This window comes from Chelonia mydas, chromosome 4, assembly GCF_015237465.2.
Source record: "Chelonia mydas isolate rCheMyd1 chromosome 4, rCheMyd1.pri.v2, whole genome shotgun sequence".
Classification (NCBI taxonomy): Eukaryota; Metazoa; Chordata; order Testudines; family Cheloniidae; genus Chelonia; species Chelonia mydas.
In genome coordinates, this window is record NC_057852.1 from 11486394 (window position 1) to 11509773 (window position 23380).

The following is a 23380-nucleotide window of genomic DNA, read 5'->3' on the forward strand; positions in this document are numbered from 1 at the left end:
TGGAAAATGTATTATTGGGCTCATGTAATTAAAGACTATATCCTAATGCATACACACAAGGGGATGAACTAGGGTTCCAATGGAAACCTTAATACTGGCATTTCCTAACTTGAGTGCTTGGCTTTGTACCCTTCATGGCATTTTAATGTAGGTTTTTTGGAGGTACTCTTTATTTCCAATCTGGACAGGGGGAATGATTCCTGAAATAGCACAATTTGCAGATGACACAGTAATTTGTTAGCGATGAGCAGTGTTGAACTTCAGAGAGACCTAACCAAGCTAGGCGAAAAGGCAACACAATATGAAATAAAAGCCAGTGTGGATAAATGCAAAGTAATGCACAATGGAGGGTAACATTTAGAGCCCTGGGAAATGTACCGGTAGTTTAACTGTATCAACTCAGGAAAGGGACATGGGTGTCATAGTAGAGGTTTCATTGAAGGTTTCTGCTCAATATATAGCAGCGTTGTTGAGGCCAGCAGTTTATCAAGGCCCAAAGAGGGATTGGACAATTTTATATGGATAACAAGAATATGCAGCATTATAAGAGTTAATACTAACAAAAACAGTGTTGGAAAGGGATATTAAACATGCTTCAGGGCTTAAGCCAATCTCCAACTATTCGAGACCAAGAAATGAGACCTGATGTGGGGAGCAGATTATCCCCCATCTGCCCACTGTGGGGTTTCCTTCATCTTTCTCTGAAGCATCTGGTGCTGGCTTCTATTGGAACTGGGATACTGGGCTAGGTGGGCTGTGTCTCTGCTTCTGTCTGGCAGTTCTTAGGTTTTTCTCCCTGTCGTTCTGAATAACCATTCTCTCTTGGAGCAGGGCCCATTAATGTGTTGGTGAGTACTTCATCGTCTCTGTTCCCTGTATGACTGTCAGATAGCATAATGCATAGTGTTTAAATTCCCAAAAGTACTACAACTGTTTCAAGTCTGAGCGTTGACCATTACATCTGCCCCTTTCTCTGTCCCACCAGCATAAAACTTTACTATTCCAACCTCTATCCAGAGCCCTAATGTAGATATGGGTAATTACTGATTAAACCTTCAGCTATCAAATCCAGATGTGCACATATGTTTATATTGATGCATCTGGTTGCATAGGGGAATACCTATGTACCAGACAGCTTGGCTCAGGGAGCAATCTGGAGCAAAGGATTCTATATCTGGGATAAGAATGAATTATTTTGGTCTCTACTGGCCTAATGTCATATTGCTAGAATACAGATGTAGAGAACATAACTTCTGACCACACTTACTTCTCCTAATGATAGGCATGGCATACAGAAATTAAAAAATCTTAAGGTGAAGTTTTAATACTTAGTAGAAAGCTGTGCCTTTGAACCTGGTTTGAGAGAACCATGCCACATTAAACTCAGGGAAACCACCATTTAGTAGAACCATAAGCCATATGCTGGGAGGCTGAAACAATGACAGGTAAATGGGAAGCGCATCATCTCAAGAAAGCACCATAAAAGCTTTTTAAGATGATGATGAAGTGGAAAGGTTACAGTCAGTGCTTAAAGTGACCTGTATTGAGCACTTGTTTGGTGTATTTCTCCCGTTTTTGCTATGCTGTGGACACCCACTTCTCATTGCATATGCTGATGGTGCCCTGATGCAGCAGTCCAGTTGGCAAGAAGGGAACACTGTGCAGGAACACTGTGCCAGGGCACAAATGCAGAATTTTTTCGGTTGTAACACTGCAGCACTGCAGTTGGCTCTGATGGGAGTAGAATCAAGCTGCACATCTGTAGGTCAGTTATTTTGTTGAGGAATGAGCTCATTTTGATATATTCAGAGTCTCCACTTGTGATGTTGAATCAGCTTTGTTACCTTGTTCTGAGAATTATTTTTACCATGTACAATTGCTTTGAACTTAATATTTCTTATTTTTAGCTGAAGTGTAAGGAGATATGGAGTCTAAATGGCTTGGTAAAACATCTATTTAGCAAGCAGCTTCTGAAGGACAAGTGTGTCCGCTGTGGTAACTGGGAAGAATTTCCACTCAGCGAGGAGCAGAAGTTGTATGCAGCCACTGACGCTTATGTGGGTACCAATAGAGAGCTCCATTCCATGTTTTAACTATTTCATTCCTCTTAATACGTTATTTGCCGACCTTTCTAATGTCTTGCGGCTGTGGTACTCACCAACGTGAATGTAATTCAGATTCCTCGGAACAAAATTGTTAGTAATCTTTGCCCCGCAAAACACTCTATAAAGCTTCATAGTGTTGGTGACTGAGCTGTGGGCAGTCTGGCCTAGCGTTCGGAGCAAGAGTCCGGCCTACCAGTTAGAGCTGAATCCAGACAGCATGGGTACAGGCGCGAAGCCAAGGGTTGTAGCTGGGTGTCAAACCAAAGGCTAAGCCAAAGGGTGAACTACTGTCGGTCAGAAGGCAGAGCCAAGGGTCTGAGCTGGTAGTCGGAAGTCAGGAAGAATCTGGGAGCTGGAGCTGCAGCAGGAACAGGAACAGGCAGTGGCTGGAGCAAGGCTAGAGACAGTGAAGGCAGGTAAGCGCAGCTGTGGGTTAGGAATGTGTTGAGCAGCTCCTGAGCTTAAGTATCAGCCTGTTGACTCCTTCAGCCAATCAAGTGGTGCAGTTGACTCCTTCAGCCAATCAAGGCCAGCTGCACTCATTAGGTTGCCAGAAGAGTGGCTCTGCTGCAGGCTGGCCCCGACACACTGTGTAGGCTACTGTCCAACCCTTTCAGTTCTTGATTGCATTTTAACCCATGTATTCACTGGAGGCTGTTCTCCAAGGTATTCTCGCCAAGTGGGTCTGATCTGTGAATATTCTATAAAACTGTACAGTTTAGAAGTATAAACCCATAAAACTTAAAAAGTTAGGATTAAAGTTGCCTAAACAACAGCATTGCCTTGTTGAATCTTCAATAATAACTTCAATTTTGTGGATCAGAATAGGAATGGCAAAGAAAAATATCAAACTTGTCAAGTCCTAATGACCAGAAATGATACCATCCCAATATAAATTTTTATCATTTGGAACACTAAGGACACAGTCTATTAGCAGGAAAAGTTATCCCTCAGAGAAATAGCAAGAGCCCATTCAGTCAGGCATAATATCCAATAGAATAAATGTTCTGTTAGTTTTGGAAACAATGCTTAATTATCCATTAGAAAAGGGGATGGGGGACAAATGGAGGAGTGGAAAGGTCTTACTTCACTGAATAGTTGCATATGGGAATGAAGTAATTACAATATCTAGCACTTTACATCAATAGATCTCAAAGTGCTTTGCAAAGGAGGTTAATATCATGTCTGTTCTATAGAACAATTTTTCTGCCCAAAACTCCTGGCAGCTACCCCAGGGACTCCCCTCATATCTCAGGACCTCATCTTTCCCCTACACCAATGCTTTCTCCCTCTTCTCCGTGGGAAATTCATGAAACCAACTGAACCCGGGAGCCTGACTCTCCCTCTCCCCAAACCCTGCCCTCCTCCCCTTTGGCCCCTACAGGCCTCTCACTCCATCAGGCCGGGGTAGGTGGGGAGAAGTGCCCACTTGGAGTACTTCGTCTCAGTAGCATCAAATTCATATCCATCATAATACTTCCATCTCAAATGATGACCTGACCACAGTGGTTTGTGGTTCAACATTTCCAGGCTAGACTATTGCAATTCTCTCTGCCTGGGTTTAGGCAAAATGTGGAAAGAAGGTACAGCTGGTAGTCTGTCTCCTCACTGAGATGAGCTGAAGAGCATATTGTTTTATACAACATTTAGGTATAACCTTGAACAAGGCACAGGAAGAGTCTTTTCAACAGCAGCTCCAAGACTGAGAGTCCAAGCCTCACTCTATGCGAAGTTGCTTATTGACCAAAGTGCAGTTCTCCTCATTCTCAGGAAACGTTGGTTTTTCTAATATACCTGGAGATGAGCAGTGAACCAGAGATTTATAGCAACAATTTCTTTTGAGTTCACTTACGAGACTTATCAGGAGGTTTATGAGGAACAGTAATTGTTGTAGTTCCGTTTATTATTTTATATAGCATGGTAGACGTCCATGAGGCTCTTTGTTAAATGAAAATAGAGGACATGGTCTGCCCACGTTTTGTGTCCTGTGGAACACGGAGGCAGATGATATTAATCTGTTAGCCACGCCATAATCCAGTGGTTCTCAACCTTTCCAGACCACTGTACCCCTTTCAGGAGTCTGATTTGTCTTGAGTACCCCCAAGTATCGCCTCACTTAAAAGCTGTTTGCTTACAAAACCAGACCAAAAAATACAAGTGTCACAGCACACTATTGCTGAAAAATTGCTGACTTTCTCATTTTTACCATACAATTATAAAATAAATCAATTGGACTATAAATATTGTATTTACATGTCAGTGTATCGTATATAGAGCAGGTTAAGCAAGTCGTATGAATTTTTAGTTTGTACTGACTTCACTAGTGCTTTTTATGTAGCCTGTTGTAAAACTAGGCAAATATCTAGATGAGTTGAGTACCCCTTGGAAGACGTCTGTGTCGATTTAGCCAGTAGTGTAGACATGGCCCTTGTGTTGATCTGACTTTCTGTTGTAGACTGGGCCCATGGGTGCAGGGCAAAGGCAGTTTGAGTGACTTATTTAGCAAGAGCTTAACTCAGCATTTGCTGTGTTTCTAACTTTTTTTTAAAATAAACGAACACACCTCTAACGTCTTGAGGTAATATTCACTAAAATCATTGATATGTTCCTGCACCCTTAACTTTACGTTAAAGTGTTAGGCTAAATTGTATTTTGTCTTGAGTTCTGTAACTTAATGTTACATTATTGACATTGTTTGGAACAAAAATCCTTCACTTAGTGTTAAATAGAATTTACATCTTGGATTGGAGAAGAAATTTGTAGCCTCTGCAGTTTGTTTTAGGCTTTTCCGACCATGGAAGGAAAAAAAATCTAAAATGTGATCTGTATGGAGTCTGAAGCATTGAATTTGTCTTGCTTTTCTTCGCAGGCCGGCCTCCTCATTTACCAAAAACTGGAAAATATGAATAACTGTGGTCAGAGGCTCTGTAGTATAAAAACCGGTAAGTTGCAAATTCAAAGAATGTGTGTTTTTTCTAATTGGACATTGAACTGTTTGGAGTTTACAGATGGCTTACAGGGTTCTTTGATCACCTGTATCACCTGGGTATCTGAGTGTTTTCCAGAAGGGGCAGTAAGTGACATGAGAGTACAGTCTCATCATTCTGTGGTGTGTGCCCAAATTCTATGAGGGGGCTGGTAAGAGATCTCACTCTTATTTACTTTGCTATTCCACACCATAATAGGGTCAGATGCTTGAATAAACTGTTGGCCACCTTAAAAAGAAAAGGAGTACTTGTGGCACCTTAGAGACTAACAGATTTATTTGAGCATAAGCTTTCGTGAGCTACAGCTCACTTCATCGGATGCATTCAGTGGAAAATACAGTGGGGAAATTTATAGCATGTTGAGTGCCATCTCACGCATTTGTGAGAGAGATGGAAAAATACCATAGTGTCTCTTGCTTCTCATCCTGTCATGGAGTGAGAGCTGGTCTTTTTTTCTTCATAGCTCAGGAGATGCAAATATCCCATGGAATACCAGCAAACTGTAAACTTCGGTTTTGTCCTAGTGGCACACAGCGTTTGATTTTATATATATATATATATGTTATTAGATTTAATGGGAAATGTCACAGCTGATTTATCTGAGTTTGCTTCATTTCTGCTGAGCTAGAGATCTTGTCCAGATTTTCTAAAAAGCTTGTTACCGAGTAGTTCCTATTTAGGTACCTAAATATATGCCCAGATTTTCAGAAGAGCTTGTCTCCCATTTACACGTTCAGAAATAATGAGTTAAGCTAAAAATCTTAGTGTTGCTTTTGACCCGGGAAAGCCATGTGGAAAAGGTTTTATTCTCTTTCTATGCAGGCTGTACCCTTATTTTTCCTGTGATGACCATGCAGCAGCAGTCCTGCCTTCTTGATCACAAGGCTTAATTTTTGTGACCTCTTTTAGCGGATTTGTCTATATTTGCAGCTTGTGCATGATGCAGCTGCATGTTTGCTCACTTACTTTTTATGAGCTTTAACAAATTAAACACCTTTTAGTTTATGATACTAAAGTCAATGGGACTACTCATGTTTAAAGTTGCATAAGTCTTTGTAGGGTCAGAGCCTAAGAACATTTAGTCTCAAAACATGTGTGGGCTATTCACTTTGTAGCGCAGTAGCATGGAAATGTGCTATCCATGCGGAGGAACCTACATAAGTGGCCTGACAACTCAAAAGTGCTGTGACACAGTGTCTCCCATTGGCTCAAAGTGAAGAGTCTGTGAGTAAGGGGGATGGAGCAAGCAACCAATCAGCACAGGGCAGAGAAAGTCTAGAGTCAAGACTGTATGATGGCTATGTTGGTATTTGCTCGTCCCTGTGGCAATACTTGGTAGGCTACTTCTGTGTCTGTTCCTGCTGAATTTCTTTGGCCCTTTGGGCTGGCTCCACATAGCTCAGGGGAGGGAGTGCTGCACGGGTCCTGGTGCCCCCAGGAAGAGGTGGGGTAACCTCTGTGCAGTTCTGGGTCTGAATGGTGCTGGTAGCGATGTTTTGGCCCAGCTGGGTCCCATTTTCCCCTTCCCCCTCACTGTGGAGCACCTCGTCAGGCTGCTTCTGAAAATGGGAAATAGACAAAGCTTATAATTCTAATTCACTATAGCAACCAATGTTTCTCTTGAGTCCGTAACTATTTCGTAAGCTTATATGTGTATGAGAGGTTTTATGTAAAGAAACTTCACTGACATTGACTTTTTCAGATGGGGAAATGTTGCCCAGTGAAGTCAAGAAGCAACTGTCCTCATTAGCTGAAGAAATGGTGGAGCTGGCTAATGGTCTTCCCAGCACTTTTGGAGAACTTAAAAATATGCAGAGGTTAGATGTTGCTCAAATCTGCTTCCTCTTTATCTGTGAAATGCCTGTCAGTGGTATGTTCTTATATCTGTGCTACTGGTATCTAATCCAGTGCACCCTATCTATAGTTACAGATCCATGTGTATATTGTCGTGGGTGAGGGCCTCCTGGGGTCCCCACCAGACCACAATAGGGACTGCTAAGAGTCCTTCCCCGGCTGAAGGCATACAAGGGATTCTCCAAACAAAATAAACAAACAAACAACAAAAAAAGGTTCCTTTTCCTCTTCCTGGCCTGGGAGAGGGTTCATCTTATCTGCAGGCTCTGGTGTCCTTGATCTGATTTAGGGTCTGCCTCCAGCTGCTCCTTTTGGTAATCCTCACTTCCTACCTGGTCCATATAGTCTCAGGGATGGTAGAGTCTGCCACTGTCTCTTCCTCTTTGCCGGTCTATCCTGTGTTGCCAGCTATATCCAAGGCATTGCAGTCTTCCCCTAGTCACCACCCTTCCTGTGGCAGGCTTTCCCTTTTTCAGCTTTGTGAATTCAGGCAGAGCAAGTCTTGCAGTCTGTCTTGTTAGTGCTGGCTGACCCCATGAGAGCTCGTTGGGGCACCCCTCCCAATGTGTGTACCCCCCCTTTCTAAAGAAACTTCAGTCCATGAGAAAGCTTCACTTTTCTGCTCGTAAGATACAAGAATGCAACTTTTCCTTGTGTAATAGCAGAGGATTGGTGATTTAGCACTGCCAGCCATGTTCTGTAGGACTCTTAAAATCGGAGGGGAAGCCTGTGAACCCGGGAGCTATGACAAAGCCTACCTTAAGCAATTGCTCAAGTGACCAATGAGTTTTGGATACGTAATGCAACTAGCCTTCTAGTCAAGGTGGGACCTAGCTCTACTCAGTGCGTTTGGGAATTGAGTCTCAGGAGAGGTTGTTGCCTAAGAAAGGTGGTCTCACACAGGTTTCGGTTTACGTAGCTGATTACTAGTTTCAGGTTACTTCTTACCGTTCATTATTTAAATATGATTGTTAATAGCTTGATAGAAGTGGTTCCATCTAGGCCTGATAGAAAAAGATGTAGAGCAGAATGTCATCTGCGCATTGATACTCTATCACCGGGACATCCGTCCTCTTCAGCCTGAGGGCCCAACATGATGTTTCAGAGAGTCAAGAGGTCATGATCTAATCTGCAGTTAGTTCTCTTATAAACCCAGTACAAAAAACTGATTACCTAATCATTTGCATCCGAAAGTTTCTTTACCCCGTCAACTTCTTGATTTCCAGTGGCTACAATAGTCTTCATGATCGATACTTACTTTGTATTTGTGAGCTGAAAATGTTTGTTCATAGATGTGTAGGCACTCAAAGTGACAGCGCTTCTTTGAGTGCTGGTTCCTATGTGTATTCCATTGTGGGTACGGGTGTGCTCCAGGCCGCTGAGACTGGAGAATTCTTGCAAGCATTGTCCGTTAGGTCATGTCTGCACCCCTGCCCTCATGCTCCACACCGAGGATAAAAGGGATGGACAGGCTGACTGCCCTTCCAATTCCTTCTCATCACTGCATGGCCTGAGTTCGAACCTCTGGTGCCTGAAGCTAATATATTTAAGCAGTGTAACTGCATGATGAAAACTGTTTTCCCTCCAGAAATATAAGTATTGTATATTGATTTTTGGTTGAGGAAAATTTTGTATGCATGTAAAGATTATTTCCAGTTGGAACAACAAAGCTGCATCTATGAAGTTTTGAGGAAATAGAGGAGGGTTATTTTTGTATATGTTAGAATTATCATTAAGGGCAAGAACTGCCTTTAAAAAGCCACTGGTAAGATATATAAAAACCGTTTATTTACAAAAACAAAAGGGACGACTTGTGGCACCTTAGAGACTAAAAAATTTATTAGAGCATAAGCTTTCGTGAGCTACAGCTCACTTCATCTCATGAAAGCTTATGCTCTAATAAATTTGTTCGTCTCTAAGGTGCCGCAAGTCCTCCTTTTCTTTTTACGGATACAGACTAACACCGCTGCTACTCTGACCCCTGTCATTTATTTACAGCTTTATTTAATTCTCCTTTTTCCCCCCTAACAGAGCTGTAGAAATATTAACCGATGTATCAGGAAATATAGGTGCCTTAAGAAACGTGTTGCTTGGTGAATCCAACCCCCAAGCAGAGCTGGGGAGCAGCTGTGTTGCAGCGCTAATGAATGCTGAAGTTGTGTCTACCGTTGTTAAAGAAGAAAAGGCCGAAACACCTGAATTTCCTACAAGATTTAAAGATGATATAAATAATGACCTTGATGGTGATATGTTACTGTGTGTCAGTGAGGGAGACCTGACTAGTGGTGAAATGGAACTTAGTAAGCCTGAGCAGAAAGATGGAACTGCAGACAAAGGATCTAAGGAGAATACAGACAGAGACTGCTTAATGTCACTGGACATTACTGAATTCGAACTTCAAATGTTGGAACTTAAGGCCAACGAAGAAATTCTAAACGAAGCTGCACAGCCTGAGGTAATGGATTAAAATCCATACAAATGATGAACGTTACCAGGAAAAGTGATTTTACTGTTAATTTACCAAGGGATTTTAAAGAGTTGACTCACAGAGTGACAGTTAATGTTTGCGAGAGGAAGGGATATTGAATTGCTTTCCCAAAGCTGAATTTAAAGCTTTAGTCTGGTCAATATCCATGAAACCTGTCGATCTCTGAGCCTCTCTTTAGTGCTGCTACCACTTAGATCCTTGTTACTTCACCACATACACAAACTCTAGATTCACTCTTTCTACTGTGAATAATATGTTTACAATATGAATTTTAGGGGTACAGGGCCAAATTCTGTCCTTGGACACACCTTCACAGTTCTCATGGTAGTCACTGGAGATGTGCAGGTGTCTCACAGGGCATGATTTGGACTACAGAGTTCATAAATTGCAGCCCTTTTAGGGACTTCTCTTTTATGGTGATAAATTCCTTTTAGTTTCTGTAATTGATTTTACTTAATTTTCTTTTCATTTGCATGGTTTATCTGTATCCGGGTTAAATGGAATCTTCTAACTTCTATGGAAATTTGCTGTGTTCTCCTAAAATTTTTCCAAACATGTTTTACTATGGGAAGGGCCCAGACCAAGTTGTTTAGCTAAGAGTTATCTGCAACTAACACTTGAATGACATATAAATAATGTGTCTAGTAGAGGAATAGAGGGTGGTGGACTTTCAGTGAAATAAAGGCTTATTTTGAAATATTCCTTTAGGAACCATATTCCAGAGAGAATGAACAAAATCTTGGTTGTGTCATTGAAAGTGATGAAGAGCTGGAAATGGAGATGCTTAAAGTAGGTGCCATAATGTTTGTTTCCCTCGTCAAGGTAGTTGCTAGTCATTTTGGTTGGCGGAAAAGAGAGGGGAAAGACTGTTTATTATAGTGTAGGGTTTTTTCCCAGCATATACTAAGTATTTTTGACAAAAATCAGAAATCATCCTGTCATACTCATTCTCTTCCCCCTCACTCTTGCCCTAATCCAGCAAAGCACTGAAGCACAGGCTTCAAATTAAGCCTATGAACCATCCCACTGAACTCACATAATTAAAGTTAAACAGCTCTTTCCTGATAAGAACGGCCATACTGGATCAGACCACAGGTCCATCTAGCCCAGTATCCATCTTCTGACAGTGACCAGGGCTGGATGCTTCAGAGGGAGTGGCCAAAACACGGCAACTATCTAGTGATCCATCCCCTGTCGACCAGTCCCAGCTTCTGGAAGTCAGAGGTTTAGAGACTCACAGAGCATAGGGTTGTATCCCTGACCATCTTGGCTAATAGCGATTGATGGACCTATCTTCCTTTCACAAGCTATCCCGACACTGTTCTTTTCTGTTATGTACATGTGGCAGAGTGAGCTTTATTTACATTCTGGTCTATGAAATGCTGGCTGATGAGTGAGTGAGTAGGAAGGGATATTTTAGTAGTAAAGTACTGCTAAAATACTCAAGCTTTTCATATTTTACTTGTGCCACTGAACGTCACATCACATCAGGAACTGCATTCTTTCTCCATCTATTTTTCAAGTCATTAGAAATGAACAAGACTGGTTTTTCAGAATACCTTAGTTCCCACCGCTCCCAATCAAATTCACAGAACAGAATCCCAAAGGAAGAGAGAGAATCAGAAATGAAAGCTGTTACCCAGCAGTTTAATCACACGTCCTGAAAGAAGCTATTTAACACTGAACAGATGTTCTTAAAATTTTGAAAGACAGCCTCAGAGGAAGGATTGGAGAGAGTGTCATGTATTTGGCAAATGAGAATAACCATTTCTTCTTCGAGTGATGTTCCCTATATGTATTCCAGTCGTCGCTGAGTATGTCAGCGGAGGGGATGGAGGGTGGGTATTGGAATATTAATAGGGATCACATATCTCGAAGAACCTCCAGTTACAGGTAAGCAACCTCCTCTTATAAAAGGTAACATTTAGTGGAATTTAAATTAATAAAACAATAACATTTGAAGGTATGTTGCTCTCTAATAATGGCAATTTCTCACATGCTTGATCTTCTTTGTGCCTCATGCTGAAGGATCTGAGCCAGGCCATAATTAGAGTAGAATTCATGTGCCCTTGAGCAATATTGCTTCAAACAAAATGGCAGGTTTTGTTCATTATTGTTTCCCCTTTGTACAATAAGGGTTAACTTTTTACTTCCAATTTTCAGTCTATAGAAGATGTAAACAATTCTAAAGTCAGTCGAACTGACTCTATCTCCATTGAAACCAAGAGAATTGATGGCACAAAATTACGCCTTTCTCCAGATGATGATGAAGATGAAGGCATTGAGGAGGAGGAAGAGGAGAGTTGGGGTAAATACTGAATTACAATATGAAGTATGAGTAAAAGTTGACAATAACTCTGGACTGTGTGTAAAAGCAGACTTGGAAGGTAGCTTAAAGCCCTGTGTTTAGTTAACTGCTCATGGAGACACCAAGCAGACGTTGAAGTTCTGAAGTAGTGCTCACTGATACTAATGAGACCAAAAGATAACTTGGAGTCAGATTTTGTCCTTGGCTAAGCATAAGCGATTCCTTCCAAACTAAAACTGGAAACATTCAGAACAAGGTAGATGGGATGGGGAATCGTTTGTCCCAAACTGATGCCCTCTGCACAGCCTGTCTTCCTCTCATCACGTCTGTCTCACTGCTCTGTGAAGGCTCCATCTGTGGGCCCTGGCTGGTCGGTCTTCTCCCTGGTGATTTTGACCCAATGGTTGGGAACTCGTTATGTGGAGACAGGGCACATGGGAAGTGCTGCCAAAGTGAGTCCTGGCCTGCCCAACCTTTGCTCCCTGAAATCTTCCCTTCAGCTAGGCAGTCTCCACCCCAGCCATTTCCAGGGAGTTATATTTAACTGATGTGTTGCAAATAGAAATTGATAAGAATATGCTAAGGTTATTGGTTGCTAGTATTTCATAGGGTTATATAGGTTGAGAGAAGTAATCTTACCAACTTGGCATGAAGAAAGAGATTCATGGTTTCATTCCTAACAGTGTTTTGCAAATTTGCTAGACTTTCGTGTTAGAGCTGCGTGAATCCGGGACCCAGAAAATGAACAGCAACAAACTTCCTAATCTCTTTCAGTCCATAGCTTTTCACTTGTAATAAAGCTAAATATGCATGTGTTGTTTTTCCTTCAGATCCTTTGTTGCCTGCACCTAGTGAAATAGAAGTCACGTGCTTAAAGACATATTTTGGGCATTCTGGTTTTAAACCGTAAGTGTGTTATCAATTATCATATAATGTATGTGTCCAGTTCCTATCTTTTGTTTAATTTAGAATGATTTTCTATTGTTGCTTATGATAACCACCAACAGTAAGCTTAGTGTTGTAGAAGATGCACAAAAAAGGCCTAACCCCGGCCTTGAGGAGCTGTCAAAGTAAGTCTCATAGTGAGGTACCTATATCAAAGCTCTTATAGAGTAAACATCCATGTTCTTGTCACTTAGCAGGCCCAGGTAATTAAGGTGTTAAACTTGAAATAACAAAGGTAATTTAGATATCTCAAGATATTTCAAACAACAAGAAATTTAAATTACTAACTCTTGTCACAGTAAACTTCATAACTGGGGTGGTGTTTTTTTTTTTTTGGTATTTTTCTGTTAGACACATAGTATGGAAGAACAGAGTGCGGTAATGCACAAAGGGCAGTGACAAACAGATAGCTTTACAAACAGTGCTAGTATACAGAGGATAGATTTCTAAGGCATCGTAACCGATATGCGGTATTAGTTTATATACATCATATAACAAATTGCCTAGAATATTATGTAGTAATTTAACTGTCGGTATGTAGCAACTACTTGGTAACCTAGGAGCAATAATGTGCATATTTCCGTGTTGCTGTAGCTGTGTTGGTCCCAGGATATTAGATATGGGTGAGGTAATATCTTCTGTTGGACCAATAAAATGCATTCCCTCACCCACCTTGTCTCTCCAGTAATGTGTATGACTTCTGCGCACTGCAACACATCTAAAATTTATCAGTGTTAGATCATTATATCGTCTTATTTTCAATATAAATATGATAAAATAATTCTTAAAATGCCATATGTCTTGCGATGGTCCTGGAGCAAATCTTGTGAAAAATTGGTTTGGGGAAAAATCAATTTGGTAAATTCTGAGACACAATAAGGCAAATTTGGATTTTTCTCAACTTTATTTACATTGATACCCTCTGTTCAGTTGCACACAAAAAGGACCAAAGCTGTATTTGGCAGCAGTGTATCATTTCTCTGCCTTTTGTGGTGAAAATAATTGAGAAACCTATTTGAAGATCAGCTTTTAATAACATACTGGCATCTACTGCATTTGTAGTTTTCCATTAATCATAGAATATCAAGGTTGGAAGAGACCTCAGGAGGTCATCTAGTCCAACCCCCTGCTCAAAGCAGGACCAACCCCAACTAATGATTGAGGCAAATCCTGCTTGCCTTACTCCTACACGTAGTCCCAATATGACTTCAGTGGGACTTCTTGTAGGAGAAAAACAACCACGGTTCGGCTGTAAGTAGGGAGTGGGGAGAGGGAGCACACCTAGAATACGAAGAAGGTGGTTTCAAGTGTGGTTTTATTGAACTGACAGTTTTACTTTAAATTCTAATGTTACACATGTGGATGCCAGATATGTTGTATAGTAGCACAAGATACAGTTCCTTATAGGCAAATAAAAATTAATCAATATGTATTTAATTTCAAGGGTCCAGTGGAAAGTGATCTCTTCTGTTTTACAAGGCAGAAGAGATAATCTTGTTGTCATGGCAACTGGTAAGTACACACCTTACGTTAAAGGAACATATGTAAGCTGATTCTGTGACTGCTTTGTAGGGAACATGATCTAAAAATGTCTTGCATGGGTTTATTGAGTGTTAGGAAGTACAATAATGGGGAAAGTGAGGCGCAAAATAAGGCTTTGGAGAGGAATTAGAATTTCAGGTATTTAATACCCCTGTCATTAGAGGTATGTTTTCTTTTTAAGGATATGGGAAGAGCTTGTGCTTCCAGTTCCCACCCATTTACACAGGAGGTACAGGAATAGTCATCTCTCCTCTTATTTCTTTGATGGAGGACCAAGTGCTGCAGCTTGAGTAAGTAATATAACAGTAGCAGGCAGATGCCATGTCGCTACAGAAGCCGACAGATGCTGCATATGCCATTTGTTGGTGTGAAAGGCTGCATCTTTGACACTCACTTTTAGGCCCACCTCGTCTCACCCCCCTGAATAGCACAGGCCAGAAAACCTCGCCCAGTGATTCCAGCATCCAGCCCAATAACATCTAGTTGAGCTAGAGCAGATCTTTAAGAAGGAGACGTCCAATCGTGATTTAAAGACGTCAGGTGATGTAGACTCCAACACTTCCTTCTTGCCTTCGCTCTCTCCGTGTCACCCTTGGACATAAAGAGAAGTGTTGCTGCACCCATCTCTGTTCCCTCCTGCCACCTGTGGCCGTCAGAACTCACCAGCGTCTTCTCCGCTACTGAATAATTAGAGAATGTCTTGTAAATAATACATCGTTAACATTAAAGATTAGCAAAAAGAATGAGGAGGACTTGTGGCACCTTAGAGATGAACAAATTTATTTGGGCATAAGCTTTCGTGGGCTAAAACCCACTTCATCGGATGCATGCAGTAGAAAATACAGTAGGAAGATATATCTATATCTATATCTATATCTATATATATATATACACACATACAGAGAACATGAAAAAATGGGTGTTGCCGTACCAACTCTAATGAGGCTAATCAATTAAGGTGGGCTATTATCAGCAGGAGAAAAAAAACGTTTGTAGTGATAATCAGGATGGCTCATTTCAGACAGTTGACAAGAAGGTGTGAGTAACAGTAGGGGGGAAATTAGCATGGGGAAATAGTTTTTAGTTTGTGTAATGACTCAGATTAGGTTATAGTTAGTTTAGCAGCAGTTCTGCTCATTTGGCAGCTTCTGGTCCCCCTTTTTTTGTCCAGTGAGCCTTTTTCCTCAGATGTTCCCACCTTCCTGCCCTTATGGCGAATGCTAAGCCCTTGGGGTTCAAACTCTGCCCTTCTGGTCATGGGCTGATGCCCTGGATTGATGGCCACCTCAGATGCCATTTGTGCTTGAGGGGATCTCATGAACCCTCTTGCTGTTCAGTCCTCAGCTCCTGTTTTATTAGGACCAGAAATTCAAGGGAATCTCTCTTAAAATGGCACCTGCTAGACCAGTGCACAAGGGATACCTCAGAACCTGAAAGGTCTTCTCTGGACTTTAAGCAATGATGCTTGAGCCAGAAGTTGTTAGAACCTGAAGCTGGACAAATTCAGGCTACAATTAAAGCACAATTTTTTTAACCAGGAGGGTAATTAGCCACTGGGACAACTTACGTAGGATGTGGTGGCTTCTCCATCGCTTGAAGTCTTTAAATCAAGATGCAATGTCTTTCTAAAAGTTTTATAGGCCTCGTGTGAAAATCACTGGGTGAAATTTTCTGGCCTGTGCTATGGACGAGGTAAGGCTCAATGATCACAATAGTCCATTCTACCTTTAAATTCATTTAATATTGATGTTGAATTTTCTGGATTTATATTGCTGCTTTTTTTTTAAATCTAACTACAATACATGTGCCATTATTTCTCCTAAATTACCAAGGTGTACTTTCAAGGAGAATTACACTGGCTCAGTGTCTTCCACCCTGTACAAACCAGACAGGGAAAATGCCTTTACCAAAGATGGAATTTTTGTATTAAGAACTTTCTTTATATTTGCTGTTTTCTGCTGCAAACTATGGTATCATGTAGATGAATGGCTATGATGTAGGTGAGTGGCTCGACAAACTAATCTTGCTGCCCACAAGCACCTGGGGACAAATACTGGCCAGATTATGTTTATGTGTATCTAACCTGTTATCTAGACATTATATTGCTCCCATCAATGTAATCTGAGTGCCTGTTTGTTCACCACCTGCCCACTGGCTCATTAATTTTGGGCGCTGAAGAGATTTGATCTCTGCAGTCTCAGACACCCACTAATTCAGCTGTCAGTTTGGATGAGATCCATGTTCCAGTGCTGGAACAAATGGACAATTTAAAAAGCAATAAATCACTAGGCCCAGGTGGTGTCCATCCAAGAGTTCTGAAAGATCTCAACTATGAAGGGGCTGAGCTGGTAACAAAAATATTGAATTGCTCATTAAAAACAGCTACTTTACTGTATGGTAGCAAATTTTGTACCTATATATTTTAAAAGGATCTAAAGGTGATCCAAGGAATTATAGACCAATAAGTCTTATATTTGCATCTGATATATTGGCTGACACAATAATTAAATAGAATAGTAAAACACCTGGAAGATCATGGTACGATAGGGTCTAACCAACATGGTTTCTGCAACGGAAAATTAAGTCTCATTAATCTGTTAGAATTCTCTGAATAGATCTGTAAAGTAGAGGTAAATGAGAGCTGGTTGACATGTATTTAGACTTTCAAAAGGCCTTTGATAAGATCCTTCACAAGAGGCTAGTTATGGGGTGGGAGGCAAAACACTGTCATAGATCCTAAACTGGCTAAGAGACAAGAAACAAATTCCCATGAATAAACCATATCTTGCTTGTGCTTTCTTCATACAGAATGTCAGGCATTGCAGCTTGCTTGCTTGGATCAGCTCAGTCAAAAAATGTGATAGGGGACATCAAAGCGTAAGTTTCATTACTTTTTAATCTCTCAGCTGTCAGGTCCTGAATACAGATACTTAAATTGGTGGAAAGAATTTAAAAGAATTTAGCTAAATTAGCTAAAGTTGTGCTCGTGTTAATGAGCAGTGAAATAAGTATGAATTTTTCTTCAAGTGTTGATTTGTGGTGTGGTCCTTTTGGTCAGCAGAGTCTGTTGGGCCCTTTGCCTCCAATGGGAGGGTGTGTGGGAAAGCGAGCACGACTCTTACTGCCTGTGGCAGTAAGTTGGAAGGCAATTGTATTTCCCCTGCTTCCTGTGCTGTTTTTTCTGTCAGACTTTGCCCCTAGCTCTTACTGGTTAGGATAGTCATTACTCAGTTAGCGTTAGATAGTTTTCTCTGCTTTACTGGCAGACTTTAGTTTCCTTTATTGCTGGCTGTCCCTGTGGCTCTGATCAAATTTTTCCACCTCAGGGCTGAGGCAAAGGCCTCAGGGTTTAAACCCGACCCCTCGTGTGATGAATTAGTGACTGTTCGGGATGGTCTCACAAGGTGAAGGCCATGTCCTCAATAGAAGCTCGGGTTATCAATCCGTCTCTGCCAGGACTTGATGTACTAGAGCAGCTGCTTGAAGTGCCATCTCGTGCAGTGTTCTGATGGGTAGTATTGGATTCTGAGCAGCAGCAGCTCTCCCCTAGATGTGGGTTGTAGTCTGTGCCTGTGCTGAGACAAAATCCCTTAGTGCCTGGTGAGCAGGGAATTCTACCCTGTGGTCCTGAGTCTCTGATACCAAAGCAGGGAAGCTCATGGAAGTTGCTTCCAGTCCCCAAGACTGACCACTTCATCAACCACTTCAGCTCTGCTGAAGCCAGCTCCCTTGCTGTCACGGTAGGCATGAGTGCCATTCAAAGGGAGGAGAGTGGCACCGGTCCTCCCCCTTGGAACCAGGGTGGGAGAAAAAGAGGAGCTGTCAGCCCTGCGGCTCCCCTGACACAGAAAGTCTGAGTCTGACCGCGCTGCGTCAGCCCATGCTGCTGCATCAGCCTGGCTGCACCCGTGCCCATCTGGGAGCTGTCCACCCCAAAGGTGGCACTGGCTTTCTCAAGGAAAAGACATTTCAGGGTTTCCGTGCCAAAGAAACTTTGCTCATCTTCAGCTGAGTGTAATGTGATCCCACTACCCTGGAATCCTCTCCAGACACGCATCAAGCTTGGGTCTGTGCTTGGCATGGTGAGCCCTCCCAACCTCACTGGGAACCATGCCATGACCAGGTCACCACACAGAAGGCCCTGGTCTCCTGCTCTAATAAGGTCCATGAACCTGTGGGCTCCCATTGAGCTGGAGAACCCGGGAGAACAAGAACAATTAATCTGGCCTTCAGGGCTTCTCTCTTCAAACTGAAGGACCTTGCTGTCCAAGTCCTGGCAGACAGTGCCACAGCAGCTCTGGCAATTGTGCCTCCCTGTGGCAGGGAAGGGGTTGCTCAGCCCCGGCACCCCCGGGATGGCACACAGCTAGTCCAGTCAGCATCTAGGAATTGTGTGAGGATACAGCGTGCTCAGTGAGATCAGACCCTTTGGAGAGTGATGCTGCCAGTTATTCACCTCTGCTGAGGGGCAGGGATTTCTTCTGAGTTTTTCAGAAGCTCATAACTTGACCAAACTTGGGGAGACTTTCATGGGGATGGCAAAAGGCATATCTGACACTGGAGTGACATCATCATCCCCCGCACCAAATTTCTGGTCCCTGCTCCAAAGCGTGGAGACGCTTGAGGTTCAATGAAAATAGTTTTTTTTTTGTTTTTGTAGCATGGGCAAAACATTGTAATTTTTTCTGACCTCCTTCTCAGAAGTGGTTGAATTGTTTTAACTAAACCATTCCAGAAAATTCAGCCTGAGGCAGACAACTGGCATGGGAAAACTTCAGACTGAATGGTTAAAGCTTGGCAAAGTGATAACCAACTGAAAACAGGGCCTAAAGTTGGAGAGTGTTAGGCAAATTTAAGTTTATGCATTGCTTCCAGCACAGCCTATGACTGACTTTTTTTCTTTGTCTTTCAGTCTATTTCCCTTTCAGTGTTACTGTTCTGTTTTATTTAATATTTGATCTTCTCTTCTCTTCCCCTTTGGAGTCTTTAAATCAAGTTTGGACATCTCTTTCTACCTCTTTAGCTCAGCCACCGGTTATTGGGCTGAATGCAGGAATCTCTGAGTGAGATTTCTGGCCTGGGGTATGCAGGAGATCAGACTAGATGGTCATAATAGCCCCTTCTGGCCTTAAAAATCTAAGAAATTCCTTTCCTCTTTCTCTTCCTGCGTTCCCTCCTTTGTTTCCATTCTCTCTACCCTCTCTCTGCATCATTCGTTTCCTCTCATGTTCCCCGTTCACAACTTCTCTGTATTGTTCCTACCTTCATCTTATCCGCTGTACTCTTTCATTTCAGTTGGATGAATTGTTTCGGATTTCTTTCAGCTGCTGCATATGACAATGTATTTTCCCAATTTTGTAGGGGCCACTATAGAGTTGTGTATATAACTCCAGAGTTCTGCTCAGGGAACTTATCGTTACTTCGGGAACTTGACGAAACCATTGGTATGTTGTGGTAGGTTAATTTTGGGAGCTGTGGGGAATTTACTCCTGGGGGAATTCTGTACCACTGTGCAATGCAGAATCTGCACAGAATTACTGTTCCCTGCAGAATTTTATTTTTTCATGCAGAATTTGTGGTTTCCATCAAAATGCTTCCTGTTGATGAAAATCACAAATTCCAGCCCCGCACACAGTGGGGCTCCCACTATCAGCCCTGCGCATGGTTGAGCTCCCGTTGACAGCCCGAGCCTCACCAGGTGTGGGGTTGACAGCAGGAGCCCTAGCCACCCGGTGCTGACAGTCCGAGCCACACTTGCCCTGCACGGGGCTGACAGATGGAGCAGCATTTTGCAGAATTTTAAAATATTATGAGTAGAATTTTTAATTTTTTGGCGCAGAATTCCTCTAGGAATAGGAATTGGATTACGTTGCTTTTATTCAAAGTTCCTACCAGTGATGTGTTTTAATATTTTTTTCTCTGTATTTGTTTAATATGCCCTGTTTTGAGAATTTCTCAGCACTGTTTCTCAACACTAACAGCAAGTTCAGAGTCCATTATGGCAATCCCGACTGACTGGTGTCAGCAGACTCTGTTACAATAACATTAAGATAATTACTAGATATAGATATAGAGCGCGCATAATGTTCATTCTGCATGAAAGACCAGCTACTAAGAACTGGTATAATAGAAGGATCAGTGTAGGCTCTTCAGTATCGGTGTTGGAACCTGCACTCAATGTTCTCAGAGGTATCTTCAAGAAATTAAAAATAATAAGCATATATTAGCATTCTAATTTTTCAGAATATTACACTTGATAAATGCATGCACTACAAATATTGTGTCTAATAAACTATTTTTCTTACTAAACACAGTAAAGCCACTAATGCCCCAAGTGACCATCAGGACAACTCAAAATAATTCCAACTTCAAACAATCTTTGTGATTTCCCCAATTTAGTGCCCAGTGCTATGAGATGCGAACAGCTTCTTGAACTCCATTGGAGTCAATAGGATTTGAGTGTGCTTGGTACCTCCAGGACACGGCCCTTAAATTGCAGAGTCCTTTATATAACAGGCTGATAAAAGCACTGGTTGCAGAGACAAAGTGATCGTTCAAACCATAATATGCGATGCATGTGTTAGTATGAAGAGTTGCTTTAGAAGTTCCTCTCCCATCAGATTTACCTATACTCATGTTACCTCTTAAGAGGATTGGAGCAATCCTGGGAATCTCAGGCCTTATTTCAGTACCAAGGAAACAAAATTGATAGTAGCTATAAACACCTCGATGAATATTAGCAAACTGGCCTGAAGTCTTTGTTGGCACCAAAGGAGAGAGGAAGCATGCCTTGTTGTCTAGAAGTGGGGAGCTGATGTGATACACATCTTATGAGCGATGGACTTGAAGGCCAGGGACATGGTGAAGGGAAAAGTGGAGCAGAGGAGGAAGATCTGCAAAATTTCTCATGGCTTCATATGAAAAAGGTCAATGTGGAAATGGATTTCCACTGGTCATTATGTTAGAAGCCATTTTAGAAACACACACAAACTAATTATACCTTTCCCTGGAATTACCAGGGCTCCCGTCTGCATTGTAGCTGAGGGCTGATCAGACTTCACTGTAAAGTTTAACTTCAGTAAATGAGGTTTTTATTTTCTAGAACATTTTGTGTCCTTTCCTAAATCAGTGTTATATTATATAACTTATGTGTTCATTTTTTGTTTTTGTTTTTTTTTCCCCAACCCCAGGTGTTACGCTGATAGCTGTCGATGAGGCTCATTGTATTTCAGAGTGGGGGCATGACTTCAGAAATTCATTTAGGACTTTGGGTTCGTTAAAGAAAGCGCTCCCTTCGGTGAGGCTCCAGGGTATAGCTCATTTGTAAATAAGATAAAAAAGGATGGTGTAAATTATGTTTAAAAGTAAATTTTTCTAGTAGCTTTAGGATTTTTTTTCTGACATTGCTCTTCTTTAGACATGCTTGAAGCACCGAGAAATTTGAATAAAACTAGAATGCACACCAGATACATTGTGTGCCCTGAAATACTCCTGTGCCATGTAAATTAGGGTGGCTACTTTTCAAGCCTTCATAGTGATGAAATATGCTTTCAGATGTATGCACCTGCATGTCCTATTTCAGTTCAAAGGAGATGGAAGTGTGTGTGTGCATCTGATGGAAGAACTTGATTTATAATGTATTCTCATTTATATTAATGCAGTGAATGGCTGTCAATATGCAGACCCTTAGTGATGTTTTTGTAGCCTTTTTGGAAAAAGACACATTTTAGTCATGGGGAAAATATTGGTCTGTATGTAGGTACTTATACTTGGGCTCCCACCATTCAAGCAGGATTAGTTTTTTTTCCACTCAGGTGCTAGACTTAAAACATCTTATTCATTATGGCACCATACTTTCAAATTTGTGTATGCTGGAGTTGTGGGTACTCACTGCTTTTGAAAATTAGGCCCTTTGTTTAGGTGATAAAACACAGACAAAGCACCAAAATTTTTCAAAAATAGGAGCCTCAATTTAGGTGGCTAAATTTGGATTCAGGAGCCTAAGGGTGGGATTTTGAAAACCACCCCACTGACTTAGAAGCACAGATCTCATTGACTTTTGGTCACATAGGCATCTTTGAAAATCCTAATTGTAGGTGGCTGAAATATGGACGTAAGAGCCTAACTTTTGGCTCCTGTTTCTGAAGATCTTGTCCTAAGGTATCTAACTTTAGGTACCCATATTTGAAATTGTGTGTAATCCTGTTGAAGAAACTGTAAAGGTAATTGTCCAAATCCAGTTTGAAAAAATATATGTTTAAATACAGTTTCTCTTTCCCCCATGTAGACAGGTGAATGTCCGTTTGTTTTTATGGAAGGATCGCTAAAATATATTTCTTTGTGACGCTAAAAAGCTCTGGGAAGTATAATGTTGTCTCTATTCTTCAGAAGCATCAAATTTTCCAGGGACTATACGCAGATCAGGATATCTAGTCTCTTCCCATTTTTTCCCTTAACTTTGAATCACAATTTCAAAAAAAATAAAAAAAATAAAAAGCAAGAATGACGGGTCTCAGATTTTGTTTTTTTTTCCTTTCATCATTTCTCTCTGCTTTTCATTTCAGGTTCCTATTGTTGCTTTAACTGCAACAGCGAGCCCTTCAGTTAGAGAAGACATAGTGCGCTGTCTAAACCTAAAGAATCCTCAGGTCACATGTACTAGTTTTGACCGACCTAACCTATACTTAGAAGTTGGACGAAAATCTGGACAAATCCTTCGGGATTTAAAACCGTTCCTTATTAAAAAGGAAAGGTGAGGCTTTAATGGTTGCTTATTCTATCAGCTGCTGCTTTTGTATCTCAGATATTCTCAAACGTGTGCCAGACTGGGGGTCAAAACCAAGAATAACAAAGTGGACTTGGACTGGACTAGGACCGGGAGGCTAGGTTCTCTTCCTGGCTCTGCTGCTGAACTGCTGAGTGATCTTGGGCAAATCATTTCAGGTCTCTGGCTCTCTTCCCCTCCCACCATTTGTGCTGTCTATTTTATAAGTTCTTCAGGGCTTGGATAGTCTCTCGCTGTGTTTGTACAGTGCCCAGCACACAGGAGCACTAATCTTGGCATTCGTGCAATGCAAATGCTAATATTTAGCTGTAGAATGGATTACTTTCTAAACCATATTATGTGAAAAATAAGACGAGGATTATGCAC

At 41.5% G+C, this 23380-nt stretch overlaps 1 protein-coding gene across 8 annotated transcripts in view; it reads left to right on the forward strand.

Annotated features, from left to right (window-relative positions):
* WRN (WRN RecQ like helicase) overlaps positions 1-23380 on the forward strand; it is a 110557-nt gene that overhangs the window by 41480 nt on the left and 45697 nt on the right. For 5 of the 8 annotated variants that reach the window (XM_037896633.2, XM_037896634.2, XM_037896638.2 and 2 more), the window contains 13 exons: positions 1908-2057; positions 4975-5047; positions 6795-6909; positions 8978-9401; positions 10143-10223; positions 11598-11742; positions 12573-12648; positions 14132-14199; positions 14411-14519; positions 17038-17106; positions 19591-19673; positions 21420-21526; positions 22794-22981. In XM_037896633.2, coding sequence (XP_037752561.1) covers positions 1908-2057; positions 4975-5047; positions 6795-6909; positions 8978-9401; positions 10143-10223; positions 11598-11742; positions 12573-12648; positions 14132-14199; positions 14411-14519; positions 17038-17106; positions 19591-19673; positions 21420-21526; positions 22794-22981 — 1688 coding nt within the window. The remainder of the gene's footprint in view (positions 1-1907; positions 2058-4974; positions 5048-6794; positions 6910-8977; positions 9402-10142; positions 10224-11597; positions 11743-12572; positions 12649-14131; positions 14200-14410; positions 14520-17037; positions 17107-19590; positions 19674-21419; positions 21527-22793; positions 22982-23380) is intronic. The other 3 variants (XM_037896635.2, XM_043544441.1, XM_037896637.2) reach the window with 1 other exon arrangement.